General features: G+C 44.4%; 1 protein-coding gene across 1 annotated transcript in view; it reads right to left on the bottom strand.

The window, feature by feature from the left end:
* Nucleotides 1–21889, bottom strand: part of LOC306707695 (voltage-dependent L-type calcium channel subunit alpha-1D-like) — a gene marked incomplete at its 3' end in the record, with an annotated part of 59780 nt that overhangs the window by 30514 nt on the left and 7377 nt on the right. The window contains 18 exon segments of the mRNA XM_079175261.1: nucleotides 103–136; nucleotides 221–296; nucleotides 446–566; nucleotides 2981–3188; nucleotides 3278–3503; nucleotides 3893–4053; nucleotides 4137–4163; nucleotides 4239–4320; nucleotides 5303–5377; nucleotides 6074–6225; nucleotides 7821–7924; nucleotides 8372–8568; nucleotides 8987–9139; nucleotides 9306–9457; nucleotides 11878–12017; nucleotides 14045–14150; nucleotides 14400–14500; nucleotides 16436–16689. Of these exon segments, the coding sequence (XP_079031387.1) occupies nucleotides 103–136; nucleotides 221–296; nucleotides 446–566; nucleotides 2981–3188; nucleotides 3278–3503; nucleotides 3893–4053; nucleotides 4137–4163; nucleotides 4239–4320; nucleotides 5303–5377; nucleotides 6074–6225; nucleotides 7821–7924; nucleotides 8372–8568; nucleotides 8987–9139; nucleotides 9306–9457; nucleotides 11878–12017; nucleotides 14045–14150; nucleotides 14400–14500; nucleotides 16436–16689 (2369 nt within the window).

Genomic DNA, 21889 nt, shown 5'->3' on the forward strand with positions numbered 1-21889 from the left:
GGATTCACATCGAAGAGCAAAGAGTGAAGTCAGACCTCCATTCTTCACCTTTACTTCCTCTTCCTCTCTTTGTTCTTCTCCTTCTCCTCCTTCTCCTCCAACCTCCTCCTCCTCCACCGCTCCTTCTGTCTTCTTACTGGAGAGACAACAGGAAAATAATGAACCACTCTATCGTCTATCGTCTACTTTGTCCTCTTTCCTCCATCCCTCCATCACTCACTCCTTCTTCTTGTCGTCTCCGTCTCCTCCGGCCAGGTTGTCCACGGCGATGGCCAAGAAGACGTTCAGCAGGATGTCTTGACTCTCGTTAAGAAGACGTAACAAACGCAGATACTCTGAGGGCTTAAGATTATTATTACAAAAGATATAAAACTCTACAACATTAAAAACCAACAGCATTCCTGCTGTGTGCGTGAGGTCAGTGAACGCCTCGCTGACAGGATACAGTTACCACAGATGAAGAGGATGACGAAGTAAACGCACACGATCATCCCCGGAAACACGGGGCCGCCGTACGCCATGATGCCGTCGTACATCACCATGTTCCAGTCCTCCCCGGTCAGGATCTGCACACATCCACATCACCAGGTTTACAGTTAGGGCTGACTGAAGTTTAATACTTAGGCCTGGCTCAGGTCTATAGTTAGGGCTGGTTCAGGTTTATAGTTAGGGCTGGCTCAGGTTTATAGTTAGGGCTGGCTCAGGTTTATAGTTAGGGCTGGTTCAGGTTTATAGTTAGGGCTGGCTCAGGTTTATAGTTAGGGCTGGTTCAGGTTTATAGTTAGGGCTGGCTCAGGTTTATAGTTAGGGCTGGCTCAGGTTTATAGTTAGGCCTGGCTCAGGTCTATAGTTAGGGCTGGCTCAGGTTTATAGTTAGGGCTGGTTCAGGTTTATAGTTAGGGCTGGCTCAGGTTTATAGTTAGGCCTGGCTCAGGTTTATAGTTAGGGCTGGTTCAGGTTTATAGTTAGGGCTGGCTCAGGTTTATAGTTAGGGCTGGCTCAGGTTTATAGTTAGGGCTGGCTCAGGTTTATAGTTAGGGCTGGTTCAGGTTTATAGTTAGGGCTGGCTCAGGTTTATAGTTAGGGCTGGCTCAGGTTTATAGTTAGGGCTGGCTCAGGTTTATAGTTAGGGCTGGTTCAGGTTTATAGTTAGGGCTGGCTCAGGTTTATAGTTAGGGCTGGTTCAGGTTTATAGTTAGGGCTGGCTCAGGTTTATAGTTAGGGCTGGCTCAGGTTTATAGTTAGGGCTGGTTCAGGTCTATAGTTAGGGCTGGCTCAGGTTTATAGTTAGGGCTGGTTCAGGTCTATAGTTAGGGCTGGCTCAGGTTTATAGTTAGGGCTGGTTCAGGTCTATAGTTAGGGCTGGTTCAGGTTTATAGTTAGGGCTGGTTCAGGTTTATAGTTAGGGCTGGTTCAGGTTTATAGTTAGGGCTGGCTCAGGTTTATAGTTAGGGCTGGTTCAGGTCTATAGTTAGGGCTGGCTCAGGTTTATAGTTAGGGCTGGTTCAGGTTTATAGTTAGGGCTGGCTCAGGTTTATAGTTAGGGCTGGTTCAGGTCTATAGTTAGAGCTGGTTCAGGTCTATAGTTAGGGCTGACTGAAGTTTAATAGTTAGGCCTGGTTCAGGTTTATAGTTAGGGCTGGTTCAGGTCTATAGTTAGGGCTGGTTCAGGTTTATAGTTAGGACTGGTTCAGGTCTATAGTTAGGACTGGTTCAGGTCTATAGTTAGGACTGGTTCAGGTCTATAGTTAGGTCTGGTTCAGGTTTATAGTTAGGACTGGTTCAGGTCTATAGTTAGGACTGGTTCAGGTTTATAGTTAGGACTGGTTCAGGTCTATAGTTAGGGCTGGTTCAGGTCTATAGTTAGGTCTGGTTCAGGTTTATAGTTAGGACTGGTTCAGGTCTATAGTTAGGGCTGGTTCAGGTTTATAGTTAGCGCTGGTTCAGGTTTATAGTTAGGACTGGTTCAGGTTTATAGTTAGGGCTGGTTCAGGTCTATAGTTAGGGCTGGTTCAGGTCTATAGTTAGTGCTGGTTCAGGTCTATAGTTAGTGCTGGTTCAGGTCTATAGTTAGTGCTGGTCCAGGTCTATAGTTAGTGCTGGTTCAGGTCTATAGTTAGTCCTGGTTCAGGTCTATAGTTAGGTCTGGTTCAGGTCTATAGTTAGTGCTGGTTCAGGTCTATAGTTAGTGCTGGTTCAGGTCTATAGTTAGGGCTGGTTCAGGTCTATAGTTAGGTCTGGTTCAGGTCTATAGTTAGTCCTGGTTCAGGTCTATAGTTAGTGCTGGTTCAGGTCTATAGTTAGTCCTGGTTCAGGTCTATAGTTAGTCCTGGTTCAGGTCTATAGTTAGTGCTGGTTCAGGTCTATAGTTAGTGCTGGTTCAGGTCTATAGTTAGGACTGGCTCAGGTCTATAGTTAGTCCTGGTTCAGGTCTATAGTTAGTCCTGGTTCAGGTCTATAGTTAGTCCTGGTTCAGGTCTATAGTTAGTGCTGGTTCAGGTCTATAGTTAGTGCTGGTTCAGGTCTATAGTTAGTGCTGGTTCAGGTCTATAGTTAGGACTGGCTCAGGTCTATAGTTAGTCCTGGTTCAGGTCTATAGTTAGTCCTGGTTCAGGTCTATAGTTAGTGCTGGTTCAGGTCTATAGTTAGTGCTGGTTCAGGTCTATAGTTAGGACTGGCTCAGGTCTATAGTTAGTCCTGGTTCAGGTCTATAGTTAGTCCTGGTTCAGGTCTATAGTTAGTTCTGGTTCAGGTCTATAGTTAGTGCTGGTTCAGGTCTATAGTTAGTGCTGGTTCAGGTCTATAGTTAGTGCTGGTTCAGGTCTATAGTTAGGACTGGCTCAGGTCTATAGTTAGTCCTGGTTCAGGTCTATAGTTAGTCCTGGTTCAGGTCTATAGTTAGTCCTGGTTCAGGTCTATAGTTAGTGCTGGTTCAGGTCTATAGTTAGTGCTGGTTCAGGTCTACAGTGAGTTGCGTTACCTGGAAGCAGGTGAGCAGCGCCTGAGGAAAGGCATCGAAGGTGCTGCGTTTGGTTTGCGTCTCGTCGAAGTTGAACTTTCCTCCGAATAGCTGCATGCCGAGCAGAGCGAAGATGATGAGGAAGAGGAAGAGCAGCAGCAGCAGCGAGGCGATGGACTTCATGGAGTTCAGCAGCGACGCCACCAGGTTGGACAGAGCCGTCCAATGACTGCACAGACACAGAGCGACATCATCACCATCGGAGCCGGACTCGGTTAAAGAGACGTCTGAGCCGCCGGTCTAAACCCTTTTCCTCACCGCGTGACCTTGAAGATCCTCAGCAGGCGGACGCAGCGCAGTACGGAGATGCCCAGCGGCGGCATGATGCCCAGCTCCACCAGGATGGTCTCCACGATGCCGCCGCACACCACGAAGCAGTCGAAGCGGTTGAAGAACGCCACGAAGTAGTGAGCCAGACCCAGACTGTACATCTTCAGCAGCATCTCCACGGTGAACAGGGACAGCAGCACCTTGTTGGCAATATCTGCAGAGACACGTCAGTTACATCTGTATTACTAGATTACGTTATATTATAATAAGTATGTGTTGATGCTCATACTTTTAATGAGTATTTCTATACTTTGGTGGTACTTTTACTTCAGCTTCGGCTCTTTTTAAACATTTAAAAAAACGATGAAATAAATAAATGTATATATTTTATTATTAATAGATATTATTCATCTATTTGTTGCATTAGTAATACTATAAATGTTGCTGTTGAAGGTGTCGTGGTGCGTTCACTGACTTCTATTTTAAGTTTAAATCACCGTCAGGAGGAGAAATGTCCCGATGTCTGTGAACTAGACGGACAAACTTTCACACATGATGAAGATGATGAAGAACTGTGTTCCATGTTTGTGTGTGTGTTGCTACCTTGGACTTGCGTCAGCCAATCAGGTTGGTTGTAGTGCTCCGAGGCGCTGAGGGAGGTGTTGAGGAAGACGAGCAGCAGAACCAGCCAATAGAACGTCACCGACTTGACGGCGGTGCGACAGTTTCGTCGACAGACTCGATTCCAGCGACGCAGCGTCCGACTGACGGACAAGAGGACATCGAGAGTCAAGACTGTGAAGAGGAAACTCTTCTGTCCTGAATGTGTGAGGGACAGTGAACTCACCAGCAGCTGATTTTCATCATCCCAGAGCTGAAAGGAGACTCGAGTTAGTTTGTTCAAACATGGAGGCTGGACGGTGTGTGTGTGTGTGTGTGTGTGTGTTACCAGCAGTTCTGGCAGCAGTTGGTGTGTTCTTCATCGATGTTCTCGGTGTTCTCTGAAGCTGTGTCACTGGCAGGAAGACTCGCTGAGAGACAGAGAGACACAATGTTCACAATGTTTTCACGTTTAGTCTTTTTACATTCAGACTGAGACAGAAATCAACACACATACCTGCAGCTCACTGTGTGTGTATATTTATATATTATATATATATAATATATAAATATATTAGTGCTGGGCAACGATTACAATTAATCACGATTAATCTCTTTGTTCTGTTAAAGTTCATAATGAATCTAAAGTAGTGTGTTGAGCTCTTGTGTGTTAAAGTGCTGCTCTATGAACTAAAGGTCAACAACATTTGGTTTAAACACTTTAAACTCATCAGGTTCTTGTTAACAGCAGGATTCTCTTCACACAGCAGCAGTTATAACACAGTTATAATGATTCTGATCATAGATATTCAGACGTGTTCACAACTTTATCTTCATGTGAGTCAGAGATGAATTTAAATCTACATCTTAAACTGCAAACCTTTCTACGTCATGTTTTAATGTTTGTTAAACTCTCAGTAGTGATAACTAAATGATATGATTATTATACATATTACAAACAAAACACTTTAAAAACTCTAAAACAATAATTTAAATGAATCATTTATTTGTTGGTATGTTGGTCAGACACTATGCTACGCTGATTAGTGTAACATGTGTGGTGTTTGTTATAAATGTACGTTGGTACATAGAGGGTGATGAGAAGCTGTACATGGAGGGACTTAGGACCCAGGGGAATGTAGGTGAAGGAAACAGGAAGAGACGCCACACAAACAGCTGTTCACCGCTCGCTGCCGGACGGTTCTTGTGTTAAAAATGTCGCTTAATAATAAAAAAGAAAACTGCGTTAACGCGCGATAAAATAATTGTCGGTGTTAATTAATTATTGCGTTAACTCGATAATAACGCGTTAACTTGCCCAGCACTAATATATACATACATACATACATATATATTATACATATATATATATATATGTATAATATATATAGATGTCAATAGAGGAGTTTTCACCGTGTGTGTCGTTGGAGTGACTGAACCATCCAAACTTTCCTCTCTTCCTCTCTGACAGATCTCCCAGAGACGGACCTGAGAGAATATGATTATTATACATTTATGCATATTATTATGTTAATATGATCAATATATTACATCATAATGCACAACACTTCATCACAGTTATGAGAAATAATAAACAAGAACGATCAGACATTCAGTGTTTTACTTAATGACAGAAGTATTCTGACGAAGTACTTCTACCACAAGTAGTAAAGGTTCTACGATTCTAGTACTGAATAAAAGTACTACAAGTACAGCAAAGAGCATCAAACGTAAAAGTACTAGTATTATACACATGCATGTAACTATTGTAGCTGCTTGAAGATGTAACTAACTATTTACTATAAATAAATAAATAAATACTATAATATATACAGTCAGTTAGTTTAGTCCAGTGGGGCCCAACATAGGGGTCGGGCCCCTCCAGAGGGTCACCAGATCAACCTGAGGAGTCTTTAATGATGGAGAAGAAGTCAATAGAAATACTCCAGTAAGGTACAAGTACCTCAAAGTTGTGCTTCAGTCCGCTCAGTAAACACACTGAGTTACCTTCCACCATCTGTTAGTAACGATGTCTCGGTTTTAATTAATGTAAATTAACTGATGGAGCCAATTAAAGTTCATCTGCTTAATTAAAGAACATGATCAAATTAGATTCATTAATCAGGAAAATGACCTCATCACACACACACACACACACACACACACACACACACACACACTTACGTGGGTTCCCGTCCTCGTCCAGTTCGTCCATGTCCTCGGCCTGAGTGATCCAGTCCATGTACCCGCTCAGGTCCTCCTCCATCTGCTGCTTCTCCCTCAGCTTCTGGAAGTCTCCCCGAGCCTTCGCCTTCTCCCTCTCCTTACTGAACTCTCTGTAACGTTACCACAACGTTCACACAACATTACCACAACGTTACCACAACGTTCACACAACATTACCACAACGTTACCACAACGTTCACACAACGTTCACACAACGTTCACACAACGTTCACACAACGTTCACACGTTACCACAACGTTCACACAACATTACCACAACGTTACCACAACGTTCACACAACGTTACCACAACGTTACCACAACGTTCACACAACATTACCACAACGTTACCACAACGTTCACACAACGTTACCACAACGTTACCACAACGTTCACACAACGTTACCACAATGTTACCACAACGTTCACACAACGTTCACACAACGTTCACACGTTACCACAACGTTCACACAACGTTCATACAATGTTACCACAACGTTCACACAACGTTCACACAACGTTCACACAACGTTACCACAACGTTCACACAACGTTCATACAATGTTACCACAACGTTCACACAACGTTCACACAACGTTCACACAACGTTACCACAACGTTCACACAACGTTCACACAACATTACCACAACGTTACCACAACGTTCACACAACGTTCACACAACGTTCACACAACGTTCACACGTTACCACAACGTTCACACAACGTTCATACAATGTTACCACAACGTTCACACAACGTTACCACAACGTTACCACAACGTTCACACAACGTTACCACAACGTTCACACAACATTACCACAACGTTACCACAACGTTCACACAACGTTACCACAACGTTCACACAACATTACCACAACGTTACCACAACGTTACCACAACGTTCACACAACGTTACCACAACGTTCACACAACATTACCACAACGTTACCACAACGTTCACACGTTACCACAACGTTCACACAACATTACCACAACATTACCACAACGTTACCACAACGTTCACACAACGTTACCACAACGTTCACACAACATTACCACAACGTTACCACAACGTTACCACAACGTTCACACAACATTACCACAACGTTCACACAACGTTACCACAACGTTAGCACAACGTTCACACAACGTTCAAACAACGTTCACACAACGTTACCACAACGTTCACACAATGTTACCACAACGTTACCACAACGTTCACACGTTACCACAACGTTACCACAACGTTCACACGTTACCACAACGTTACCACAACGTTACCACAACGTTCACACGTTACCACAACGTTACCACAACGTTCACACGTTACCACAACGTTCACACAATGTTACCACAACGTTACCACAACGTTACCACAACGTTCACATGTTACCACAACGTTCACACAATGTTACCACAACGTTACCACAACGTTACCACAACCACAACGTTCACACAATGTTACCACAACGTTACCACAATGTTCACACGTTACCACAACGTTACCACAACGTTCACACGTTACCACAACGTTACCACAACGTTACCACAACGTTCACACGTTACCACAACGTTACCACAACGTTACCACAACGTTACCACAACGTTCACACAACTCTCACAATGTTCACACGACGTTCACCCAACATGTGAGTGAGACCTGAATCTAGACCTGGATGATATAGAAGGTGTTTAGAGAACAAACCCGCTGAGGACTCCCAGAACCAGGTTGAGGACGAAGAAGGAGCCAAAGATCACCAGACTGACAAAGTAAACCCACGGCAGCTCGAAGCCGATGGCGTCGTTCATCTGAAGAGAAACACAGAGGGAGCGGTTTCACAAAGACTCAGAGACCCAGAGAGACCCAGAGAGACCCTGACCCAGAGAGACCCAAAGAGACCCTGACCCAGAGAGACTCTAACCCAGAGAGATTCAAAGACCCAGAGAGACCCAGAGATACTCTGACCCAGAGAGACCCAAAGAGACCCTGACCCAGAGAGACTCTAACCCAGAGAGACCCTGAACCAGAGAGACCCAGAGAGACCCAGAGATACTCTGACCCAGAGAGACCCTGAACCAGAGAGACTCTAACCCAGAGAGACCCAGACCCAGAGACACCCAGACCCAGAGAGACCCAGTCCCAGAGAGACTAAAAGACCCAGAGAGACCCAGACCCAGAGACACCCAGACCCAGAGAGACCCAGACCCAGAGAGACTAAAAGACCCAGAGAGACCCAGAACCAGAGACACCCAGACCCAGTAGAGGACGTCGGTCCAGCCCTCCATGGTGATGCACTGGAACACGGTCAACATGGCGAAGAAGAAGTTGTCAAAGTTGGTGATTCCTCCGTTGGGACCGTCCCACCTCCCCCGACACTCCGTCCCGTTCACGTTGCACTGACGGCCGTGACCGGCGAACGCACACGGTACCGGGTCGTCCTCCACGTAGGTATCTGCAATATTTACACCATGAGTAGAGTACTAACATGTACTCTTGTAATGTACTGGAGTATTTCCATTTTCTGCTACTTTATACTTCTACTCCATCTGAGGTATATATATATATATTATACTCTCTACTTCACTCAATGTGTGTGTGTATGACAGTATTAGAGTATTTCTGATGAATGAGCATAGAGCTTCCTGTGATATACACATTATTGTACTATTGTACTACTCAGTAATACTTGATATATTAAACCTTTTTATTATTTGCTATTTTGATTATTTAGTTAATTTCAAGTTTCTCTAAATGTTTTTACGCCTTCATTCAAACATGATGTTTCACTTCTAACGAGATAAATATAATATCCATGTTCTTCATTATTACTAGTATTTCCTGATAGTACTTGCTAGTTGTAGTAGTTGTACCTGCATGTTTGTAGTAGCAGGTTTTGTGCATGCGTCCGATGAAGAGCTCCAGACCGATGATCGCGTAGATGATGATGACGAAGAGGACCAGCAGAGCGATGTGGAGCAGAGGAACCATCGCCTTCATGATGGAGTTCAGCACGATCTGGAGGCCTGAGGGACACACACAGGGTTACGCACACGCACACGCACACACGCACACGCACACACGCACACACGCACACACACACACACGCACACACGCACACGCACACACACACACACACGCACACACGCACACACACACACACACACACACACACACACACAGGAGACTCACTGGGAACTCCAGAAACCAGTCTGAGGGGCCTCAGGACCCTGAAGGCTCTCAGAGCTTTGACATCCAGACCTCCAGGTTTTCCTGGTACGTGATGAGTCGTCGCCACCTCACCGGATTTATGAGTCATCGTCTCCAAGACGACGCTGAACAAACTGCACAAAAACAAAAACAGGAAAAAGAAGAAGAGGAGACGAGAAGTCCCAGAATATAAAGATGAGTCAGCAGATAAATACTGAACATATTCTTTAAACGCTTTCTTTCTTCTCTGTTTGCGTCTCTTTGGATGAGCGATGATGTCACAGCAGCCGGTTCATCTGCTGCTCACTCAGATAACAGACGTGGAACTTTAAATGTTAATGTTCCTTTAAATCCAAATTAAAATGAGCTTCTAACAGTCGTCACATATTTAAATGAGGTGACTTTAGTGTATAAGACAACCAGCTCACACAGATATGATGTTCATCTGTACTTTGTTTATATTCCTCTTTAACTTTACATTCTTTATTTATCTGAGCTGCTTCTCTTTGTGCTGAAGATGAAAACAGTTCATCTGAATATATGAATATATGAATATATTCATATATTAATATATTAATATTAATATATTCATATTAATATAAAGATGTTGTGAAGGTAAACGTCTCCTTGTTTTGATGGAGTGAAACATTATTTAATTCCCATATTTACAGTAAAGTTAAATCTATTGTGATGACCGTGTAACTACTGAAACACTGAATGAATGAATCAGCATCAGCAGGTCTACTGTGAACCCTTTAGAGTCAGAGACAAAGAGAAACACCATGAACTCCTCAGAGGAACGTGTCCCACATCCAGCAGCCTCTCAGCGTTACCGTCTCTCCACTGACCTCAGGCAGCGTTACCATGACAACGGGTTTCATCATCGCCGCCCGAAGTCGTCCCGAGTCACGCCACCGCCGACCGGCGGCGAGGACACAAAAAAACAACATGGAGGACGGAGACCAGCAGGACTCAGTGTGACCTCAGCAGGTGACTCGTTAATTCTAACGAGAGAGCTCGTTTTCAGATCATTATTATAAGAGTCTGAGAACATTATGAGAGCCTCCTTCAAGAAGTCTCCTTCAACAACTCTCCTTCAAGAAGTCTCCTTCAATGAGAAGTCTCCTTCAACAACTCTCCTTCAAGAAGTCTCCTTCAATGAGAAGTCTCCTTCAACAACTCTCCTTCAAGAAGTCTCCTTCAAGGAGAAGTCTCCTTCAACAACTCTCATTCAAGAAGTCTCCTTCAACAACTCTCCTTCAAGAAGTCTCCTTCAATAACTCTCCTTCGATGATAATTCTCCTTCAAGAAGTCTCGATCTTAAATGATGATAAACGGGAGTGAGAGTTAGGGAGCAGAAGCTTAGAGTAAAAGATTTGAATGTTTAGCTGATTTTTAACAACGTGGATAAGATTTCAGAACGAGACTTCTACAATAACAAACAGAACGGTGAAGGAACATGTTTTGTTTCCATGATGTTGTCAGACATCAAGCAGCTCTTTAAGTGGACGTGAGGAGTTCAGAGTGATGACATCACGGCTTCTTTAGCAGAGTTCTCCTTCACTATGGACCAGTTTAAACAAGATTTAAATATTCTATACTTCTTATACTTTATATTTATTTTATATGTGTATTGTTGACCATCAAGGCTTAGACGTAATCAGGGCCCAGTTATATAACAGACCTACTAAATATACACACATGCGTGAGGATGATATTGATGCTGATTTGCATGATTTGCATTATTCATTAATAAAGTAGAAAGACATCCTGACTGATTGGAAAACACAGAAAAAACTCCCATAATATTAGCATTAGCATGTAGCTAACAGTGTGTGAGCCTCTATGGATCTTTATCGGGTGATAATCATAATAATAAGATAACGTTTCCATATTCCTTCGGTGGAAGTGTCTCCATGAGAACCAGCTGAAGTCCAGTGTAGGAGGACGTAAAGTTGACTTAGTTGACGTGATCACAGTGAACCGTCACAAACACTCAACACAAAAACAGTAAAATGAGATCAACTGCGGCGGCGCTGCAGGGTTCGTTCCTCTGACCACAAACAGGAAGCTGCTGAGTTTACTGCAGTCAGATGTGATTCACTGCTACAGACTCAACACAGAGGCCAGCCGAGGACAAGAACAGAGAACCAGGTCTGAAGGAAGGACTGGGGTCTAAAGAGAACCAGAGTCTATAAAGAGAGAGAACCAGGATATTTAAAAAAAAGGATCTAAAGAGGGAACTGGGTTACAAAGAGAGAACCAGGATATAAAGAGAACCAGACAATAAAGAGAACCAGGATACAAAGAGAACCAGACAATAAAGAGAACCAGGATACAAAGAGAACCAGACTGGATCTAAAGAGGGAACTGTGATCTATAAGGAGAACCAGGATATGAAGAATGTTTAAACAGAACAAACCTCTTCTGACAACACAAAAGTTGTTAGACAACCAACATCTAAAGGGGGAGAACCTGCATGTATCTAAAGACGTGTGAAGAGAGAACCAGCATCGGAGAACCAACACATCTAGTGGTTCTTGTGTTTTCTCACCCGACGATGACGATGACGAAGTCGAGCAGGTTCCACCCGTTGCGGATGTAGGAGCTCGGGTGCATCACCAGACCGTACGCCAAGATCTTCAGGAAGGTCTCGATGGTGAAGATGATGAGGAACACGTACTCCACTTGTTCCTGAAGAACAACGAAGGAACATTCCATTCAGAACCTCTGTAGATCCAGAGAAGCACTGGATGCTCTCACAAACAGCTACTGATCACATTCACACAGTATTCAGGTCCTTTACTGCAGTAAAAGTACTAGTACCTCAACTGGAAAATACTTCTCAACAAGTAAAAGTACTGCATTCAAAACCTGAGTGCAGTAAAAGTAGCGAAAGTAAAACGAGTTGATTTAGCTGAAGAAGTGGAACAGTTCACCTTCAGTTCATCACAAGCATTCATCAACTAGTTCATGTACGTTTCATCCTTTATAGCTCATTACTTCAGACCACGGACCCCTGTGGACCCCTGGGACCCCTGTGGACCCTGTGGGACCCCTGTGGACCCTGTGGGACCCCTGTGGGACCCCTGGGACCCCTGTGGACCCTGTGGGACCCCTGTGGACCCTGTGGGACCCCTGTGGGACCCCTGGGACCCCTGTGGACCCTGTGGGACCCCTGTGGACCCTGTGGGACCCCTGTGGACCCTGTGGACCCTGTGGGACCCCTGTGGACCCTGTGGGACCCCTGTGGACCCTGTGGGACCCCTGTGGACCCCTGTGGACCCTGTGGGACCCCTGTGGGACCCCTGTGGACCCTGTGGGACCCCTGTGGACCCTGTGGACCCTGTGGGACCCCTGTGGGACCCCTGTGGACCCTGTGGGACCCCTGTGGACCCTGTGGGACCCCTGTGGACCCCTGTGGACCCTGTGGGACCCCTGTGGACCCTGTGGGACCCCTGTGGGACCCCTGTGGACCCCTGTGGACCCTGTGGGACCCCTGTGGGACCCCTGTGGACCCTGTGGGACCCCTGTGGACCCTGTGGGACCCCTGACCCCACTGTGAGGATTCATCACTGTTTAACTCATTAACACATGAACATCACACGTGTTCTTCTATCTGTTTCTCTGGAAGCAGCAGTTCTCTCCACTAGAAACATGTCAACATGTCATCATGTCAACATGTCTGCTAATAAGCTCATCATCAATACAACACAAACACAGGTACTCTGTGGAAGTACTACAGAGTAAACTAGCAGCAGTTATTAACATCACATCACAGTCATTCAGCAGACGCTGTTACAGTCAGTGTGTTCAACATCGTGTTCAAGAGAACGACTCGTCAGCAGAAGTCATGAGTTCATCTTTAAACATCTCAGAGCAGACGAACACAACCAACGAGCTCCAACATTAAAACACATGAACACATAAATGATTCAATAGTTATTATTCTGCACGATGAGAACTTTTACTTTGGGTTCTTTAAGTACGTGTTAATGTTCTTACTTTTCTACTTTTACTTTAGTTTAGATGCAATATTTTTACCGTAACACAGTATTTCTACACTGTACAAGTATATAGTAGTAATATAATAATGTATAATCTATATATATATATATAGATTATAAATTATTATATTACTATTGTTAGATTATATATATTTTATATATTATAATATATATAATCTATATATATATAATATTACAATATAATAGAACTTCTTCCACCTCTGATCTGCAGCAGTTCTTCTTTCATGTGAGAACGAAAAGCCACAAACATCACACACACACACACACACACACTCACACTCACACACACACACACACTCACACACACACACACACACACACACACACTCACACACACACACTCACACACTCACACACTCACACACACACACACACACTCACACACACACACTCACACACACACACTCACACACTGACACTCACACACACTCACACACACACTCACACACACACTCACACACACTCACACACTCACACACACACTCACACACTCACACACACACACTCACACACACACACTCACACTCACACACACAGACTGACACACACAGAGGCAGTGAGCTGTGACTTCCTGAGGATCTGAAGCTGAACCATCACCTTTATCTCTGTAGTCTAGAGACACAGTGGGTCCACCACAGGGTTAGCTTAGCATAGCACAAAGTACTGATGTAGTCTCATGACATGTGGTCTCACCAGGTCGTGGTTGGTGGAGTTGGAGTCGTCCTCAGGAAACGGTTTAGAGACTCCCAGAGCGACACAGTTAGCAAAGATGGCTAAAAGAATGAAGATATCAAAAGGTCTGGGAGACGAGTTCAGGACTTAACATTCAGAACTCACATTCAGGCTCTTCAACGCAGAGAATGGGACATTATTAATAACTATTCATTATTAATAGTTATTAATAATGAATAGTTATTTGTAACATTTGTTCAACTCACACTGTGAAGCTACGACAATAGAGCGGGATGTTATTTCTAGCTTCAGTTCTTCCCTCATCATCAGTGAACTGGTGTCAAGCTGACAGCTGATTGGTCGGAGTAAAGGATACTTCCACTCCACGATGGAGAGAGCGGCTCTTCTGATGGGATTGTTGAGTTTCAGACAGTATAAAGCTCTGGGAGCTCTCTGGACCTGATTACTGCCCTGAACCTGAGGAAGAGGAGGGACATCATCACTTTCTGTCTCTTAGCGTGTTGTCTCTCTGTCTCATCTGTCTCTTAGCGTGTTGTCTCTGTCTCACCTGTTTCTTAGCGTGTTGTCTCTCTGTCTCATCTGTCTCTTAGCATGTTGTCTCTGTCTCATCTGTTTCTTAGCGTGTTGTCTTTGTCTCACCTGTTTCTTAGCATGTTGTCTCTCTGTCTCATCTGTTTCTTAGCGTGTTGTCTTTGTCTCACCTGTTTCTTAGCATGTTGTCTCTCTGTCTCATCTGTCTCTTAGCATGTTGTCTCTGTCTCATCTGTTTCTTAGCGTGTTGTCTTTGTCTCACCTGTTTCTTAGCGTGTTGTCTTTGTCTCACCTGTTTCTTAGCATGTTGTCTCTCTGTCTCATCTGTCTCTTAGCATGTTGTCTCTGTCTCATCTGTCTCTTAGCATGTTGTCTTTGTCTCATCTGTTTCTTAGCGTGTTGTCTTTGTCTCACCTGTTTCTTAGCATGTTGTCTCTGTCTCATCTGTTTCTTAGCATGTTGTCTCTCTGTCTCACCTGTTTCTTAGCATGTTGTCTCTCTGTCTCATCTGTCTCTTAGCGTGTTGTCTCTCTGTCTCACCTGTTTCTTAGCGTGTTGTCTCTCTGTCTCATCTGTCTCTTAGCGTGTTGTCTCTCTGTCTCATCTGTCTCTTAGCGTGTTGTCTCTCTGTCTCACCTGTTTCTTAGCGTGTTGTCTCTGTCTCACCTGTTTCTTAGCATGTTGTCTCTGTCTCACCTGTTTCTTAGCGTGTTGTCTCTCTGTCTCACCTGTTTCTTAGCGTGTTGTCTCTCTGTCTCACCTGTTTCTTAGCGTGTTGTCTCTGTCTCACCTGTTTCTTAGCGTGTTGTCTCTCTGTCTCACCTGTTTCTTAGCGTGTTGTCTCTCTGTCTCACCTGTTTCTTAGCGTGTTGTCTCTGTCTCACCTGTTTCTTAGCGTGTTGTCTCTGTCTCACCTGTTTCTTAGCGTGTTGTCTCTGTCTCACCTGTTTCTTAGCGTGTTGTCTCTCTGTCTCACCTGTTTCTTAGCGTGTTGTCTCTGTCTCACCTGTTTCTTAGCGTGTTGTCTCTGTCTCACCTGTTTCTTAGCGTGTTGTCTCTGTCTCACCTGTTTCTTAGCATGTTGTCTCTCTGTCTCACCTGTTTCTTAGCGTGTTGTCTCTGTCTCACCTGTTTCTTAGCGTGTTGTCTCTCTGTCTCACCTGTTTCTTAGCTTGTTGTCTCTCTGTCTCACCTGTTTCTTAGCGTGTTGTCTCTCTGTCTCACCTGTTTCTTAGCATGTTGTCTCTCTGTCTCACCTGTTTCTTAGCGTGTTGTCTCTCTGTCTCACCTGTTTCTTAGCTTGTTGTCTCTCTGTCTCACCTGTTTCTTAGCGTGTTGTCTCTCTGTCTCACCTGTTTCTTAGCATGTTGTCTCTCTGTCTCACCTGTTTCTTAGCGTGTTGTCTCTGTCTCACCTGTTTCTTAGCGTGTTGTCTCTCTGTCTCACCTGTTTCTTAGCTTGTTGTCTCTCTGTCTCACCTGTTTCTTAGCGTGTTGTCTCTCTGTCTCACCTGTTTCTTAGCGTGTTGTCTCTCTGTCTCACCTGTTTCTTAGCTTGTTGTCTCTCTGTCTCACCTGTTTCTTAGCGTGTTGTCTCTCTGTCTCACCTGTTTCTTAGCATGTTGTCTCTCTGTCTCACCTGTTTCTTAGCGTGTTGTCTCTGTCTCACCTGTTTCTTAGCGTGTTGTCTCTCTGTCTCACCTGTTTCTTAGCGTGTTGTCTCTCTGTCTCACCTGTTTCTTAGCGTGTTGTCTCTCTGTCTCACCTGTTTCTTAGCGTGTTGTCTCTCTGTCTCACCTGTTTCTTAGCGTGTTGTCTCTCTGTCTCACCTGTTTCTTAGCGTGTTGTCTCTCTGTCTCACCTGTTTCTTAGCGTGTTGTCCTCTCCTTCTCTGTGTCCCTGTTGAACTTGTGGTTGAGTGAAGTGTGTCGGTTCTCGTCATCCTCACTCCCTGGTCCTCTCCGTCCAGCTCCTCGTCCCAGTCTGCATCTCTCTCCTCTCCTCCTTCTCCTCCCTCTCCTCCTCCATCCCCCTCTCCTCCATCCTCCTCTTCCTCACCCTCTCCTCCTCCCTCCTCCCCATCCACTGCTGTGGTGTAGCCGTTACGACCAGCAGCTGGAGACAAACGGAGATTTAGAGACGATTTTAAAACTTTAATCTCAATATGACCCTGTTGGTTCTTTAACATTTAACGCAGCACCTTTCAACAAAGACATTTTGATCAGATGTGAAAAGAAGTGGAAATATCAAGCAACATGAAAAGACAATTTGTTTAAATAATAGAATAAAATGGAAGTTATATAAATATAACTTATAATAACAGAAGGGGATCGACAGCATATGTGGATCATACTTCTGTTTCATAACCATTTATTAGTTACGTCACTCTAATAAGATATAACAGCTATTTCCTTACTTTGAGTTTATCACTTTTAACCGTTTTAGACAACTTGAATCATCTGAACAAGTAAAGAAAGTAGTTCCATGTCTTCTGGAGCCTCAGACAGACAAATACAGATAAACAGCAGTGGTGGGCCGTCAGGGCCTTCAAGGTCTTCTCTCTTTTCCCATCATCTCATGTTCTCGTTGCACAGCTACTGTGCTCCTCAGCTGCTCTGCTTCAGCACAGCTTGTTTTAAGTAGAGCTTTGATCCAATCAGATTCAGCCTCTGTGTCTCTAGGTAGAAGAGAGGCCTGAGGTCCTCCAGGTAGACTTTGCAGTTTAAGTGAATGAGGACGATATTGTTGATCGTCATAGTCTTCAACCAATCAGATCTTTAGTTTGACATGTTGGGCGTATTCTTTGACGTGTCAGTGGTATCCAGGTAGCCTCTAAGTACGTCTGCATTAAGGTGCGCTGTGATTGGTCAGTGGGCCAGCGCGACTTTTGTCAAACAGAAAGCTAGCTAGCAGGTCTCAGTGTTCAGTAAGAGTTCAGGTTGAAACATGTAAGAGAAGTTATGACGTTTTCAGTGTAGATTCTTTTTTTTTTACCTAGCTGTGTTTTTTTAACGCTCCATGGCTGAAGGAGGAGAAACGGATTTCTGGAGGACATTTCCAGAAAAACTGGAGATCGTATCAAAGGGTCAACCCCACAGCTAGCAGCCCTGACCCAGCATGGAAAAGGATTTATACGAACGGCATTTCTGGCTGACAGCGTTGGAGAAGCGCTGCACATTTAATGGCTAAGAATGCGTTTCATTTGCAACTGAGCTCTTGGTGTTTGGAGCTGTTTGGAGCTACGCTACGCTAACCAAGGCAGCTACACGACAGGACACGCACAAGCTACGTGCTTTTTTAAACTCTTTGTTAACAAAGAAAGGAGGATGGACTTTGTCTTTAAGTGAACTGCTTTTGTGTTTTTACATCTGCAGCAGCGTTTCTACTGTGTTCATGTGTCTGTCGTGTTGTTTTATGAATCATATGAACGGCTCGTGCTCCAGCGCTGCAGTGTTGCTGGATTGATTTGTTGCTTTGTTGTCATATAAATATATGTGACTGGTTCTTGTGAGTTTGTTCTTGTCATTGTGTTCATTACATAGATTGGACTTTATGCATTGTCTGTTAATTACGTAGCATCCCGTCATCGCGGGGTTAATGTCCGGACAATTGAATCCGTTCGGGCTGTTGTTTCCCCGCTAAGCTAGTTAGCTTAGCCTCCCTGAAGACACGTGCGTGCCGCCGCCTCAGCTGTTTGTTGTTTTAGTTCCGGGTTCAGAGGTCACAGTCCGTTGTCTCCTACGTGAGCGCAGTCCACCGAAAACATTATATTTACCACAATTTAAGCTTCTGCATTTTCCAAATGCACGAGTATTATTGTAACGTATTGTTCGGTTCGTAAGCCTCGTACGAACAGTTTAATACGAATACGTGTGTTGTTACACCTCTAGAAACCAATAATAACCGCAGCTGTGGCGTCACAATGAGCTTATTAGGGGATGGACCTGTAGTAGGACAGCACAGAAGGTATAAGATGCACACACACCGCTGCTACACACACACCGCTGCTACACACACCGCGCTGCTACACACACACCGCGCTGCTACACACACCGCGCTGCTACACACACACCGCTGCTACACACACACCGCTGCTACACACACACCGCTGCTACACACACCGCGCTGCTACACACACCGCTGCTACACACACACCGCTGCTACACACACCGCTGCTACACACACACCGCTGCTACACACACCGCGCTGCTACACACACACCGCTGCTACACACACACCGCTGCTACACACACACCACTGCTACACACACACCGCTGCTACACACACACCGCTGCTACACACACACCGCTGCTACACACACACCGCTGCTACACACACCGCTGCTACACACACACCGCTGCTACACACACCGCGCTGCTACACACACACCGCTGCTACACACACACCGCTGCTACACACACACCGCTGCTACACACACACCGCTGCTACACACACACCGCTGCTACACACACACCGCTGCTACACACACACCGCTGATCTCAACAACACAAAGAACACCCTGAGTGAACACTGTGGTGAGATGTAACTAGGTACAAATACACAAGTACTCTACTTCAGTACAGATCATTTTTTCAACTACTTCAACGACATTCAGCTGATAAGTACTAACATACTTTTCCTTGAGTGCAGGACGTTTAGTGGTAGTGCAGTACTTTCACAGCATGGTATTAGTACCTTTACTGCAGTACTTGAGAGGGAGAGCAGCCATCATCATCTTTATGTTCTATCAAGGTGAACGAAGAGGAAACAGGATGACGGAGAGAAAAGAGAAGAGGAGAAATGTGACCGTTTCCACAGGAAGTGAAAACAGAAATATTGTAGTGAACAGCTGTGACCTAGATCTGAGTGTGTGTGTGTGTGTGTGTGTGTGTGTGTGTGTGTGTGTGTGTGTGATCTGGGCCATGATTGATGTGTTAGTACCTGAGGACCCCGACCACAGAGATAAACCCAGTGATGGACGGCTCAGTGAGATTACATCTCAGTGATTTCCTCGATGTTGTGCAGCTGCCTGTGTTCATGATGCAGGTGTAGAGAGGTGGACCCTGAACACACCCAAGACGCGTTCACTGTCACTGGGAAATAAAGCCTTCATGCTGATTTATATTGTTCTCATGAGAGCTCCGGTGTAACATGAGGACATGATTGATTTACTGCCTGTTTACATCTGTTTACTGTATATTTACTGCTTCTCATCCAGCGTTTGTTAATATGAATAAATGAGCTGTATTTAGTAACTAAGTAGTTTAGTTGTCTAAAGAAATCGTTTCTGGAAGCGGCTTAAATGAAACATTCTTAGTTCAGAAACATCAACATTGAACACATTGATGGGTTGAGCTGCTGTCACTGTGAGCTTAGTCTCGAGTCTCAACTTAAAAAACTAAGCGTGGCTGTTGAGTTTAGTCTCTAAGTTACATCAGAGCCGAGAGAATCAGCGGCTCGGTCTATTTACTGGAACTCAGAGCTGGCAGCATCCCAGCAGGTTTGTAATCCGACCAATCAGCAGCTGAGGTTTGGACAGAGCAGATCACATGACTGTCGGTCACGTTGTTTCTTTCTGTGGAGGAGCTGCTTCACCCGCAGGACGACAAGAACCGACTAATTATCCCCGAATTATCCCGAGTCAACTCACATCATCATGGCAACACAGAGAGAGAGAGAGAGATAGTGTGTGTGTGTGTGTGTGTGTGTGTGTGTGTGTGGGCATCCCATCACTCGCACACAACCCTTCATCCGCCTTGTTAACTTTCCACTTTTCACTGCCCAGTCTCTAACTGTGTGTGTGTCAAACTGCCTCCGGCCGGTCCAGCTGGAAGGTCGTCAGTTCGTTTGGTTTCTCTTCTTGTTCTCAGATCTCAGACTCAAGGCTGCAGAAGTCTTTAGTCCTGAATCTGATCAATAAATCCTCAACCATTACAATTTTTAATCACGATTAATCGCATGATTTTTCTACGATTTTGTTATGGCAAAATTCAATAATGAATTCAAAAGTCGTGTTTTATTTTTAAAGTGCTGCTCTATGAACACGTGTGCAACATTTTAACAGCAGTATTCCCTTCACACAGCAGCAGTTATCATATTTCTTGTATATTATATATATATTCTATGAAATCAACACAACAAAAAAAGCAATGTGTGTTGAAATAATATTCTATGAATAATTGAAGCTATAATTGAATCGGAACTCTTCCCCGGATCGGACCGCTCAGATATCAGGAAACTAACCGCGTCTCGTCTGGTTCCTCACAGTCCGGAGCCGCTCCGTGTGTACGAACACTAAATAAACTGATTTTGCTGTAATTTCAACGGACAAAAAGGGACTCCGAAAACTACGTAATGATGCCGATTAAAAAGTCTGAATTCCTGTTTTGTTCGTTCTCGTTCTCAAGATAAATAACTTTTAAAATGTTTGTTTTCTCAATGGAGCTCGGATCGATCGGTGCTAGGCTAAGCTAACATTGTAGCAGCTCCATGAACACTCAACATAACGTCACACAGGCGTAAATACGGCAGCGTCTGTTCATAGTTTGTACCGTCTGGTTTACACACACACACATGTATACACGTTATGAGGGATCGTAGAGCTCTGGGTGAACACAGACGGATACAGGATTTGTTTCCTGTTTCAACGTCAGGACGTCAGTGATGACAGGAGGAGCATCTCAACGCTGATAGGCTATCGCGCCGCAGCGCCCGCCCCAAATGCTCTCATTGGTTAAGACGCGTGATGACGCCCATCCCGCCCTCCTGTGACCCGCCGTCCGTCTGTCTGTGTCTTCAGAGCCAGTGAGCAACGGACCTTCACAATAATAATACTTTTTTTTTAAACTGCGTTAATATGCGATCAAATAATTGTCGGCGTTAATGAATGAATGCGTTAACGCGATGCTAACGCGTCAACACTAGTTTAATATCATCGTCTCATATTTCATCAGATTATTAGACATCAACACCTCATGACATCATCATCATTGGCTGATTGATGATGATGTCATGATGTCACGTCAACAAACTCGTTCACTTCATTTCGTTTTTACTCGTTGACCGAAACAGTGAAATATTTCGTCATAGTTTTTGTTTTCAGACGATATGTTACATTTCAGTTTAATCCAACTAAAGAATATCTTTTATTGTAGTTTTCTTTGATGAACTACATCACATTAAGTTGATTTATGAGGTTTAAATGATGTAAAACATATTTGCATATTATCAAAATCTTTCTTTTAAGTGTTGATTGATTTGATATGAGGAGGACCCAGCGTGGAGCCCTGTGGGACGCCACATGTGTTCCTTCTTT

Source organism: Pholis gunnellus (assembly GCF_910591455.1).
Source record: "Pholis gunnellus genome assembly, chromosome: 2".
NCBI lineage: Eukaryota > Metazoa > Chordata > Actinopteri > Perciformes > Pholidae > Pholis > Pholis gunnellus.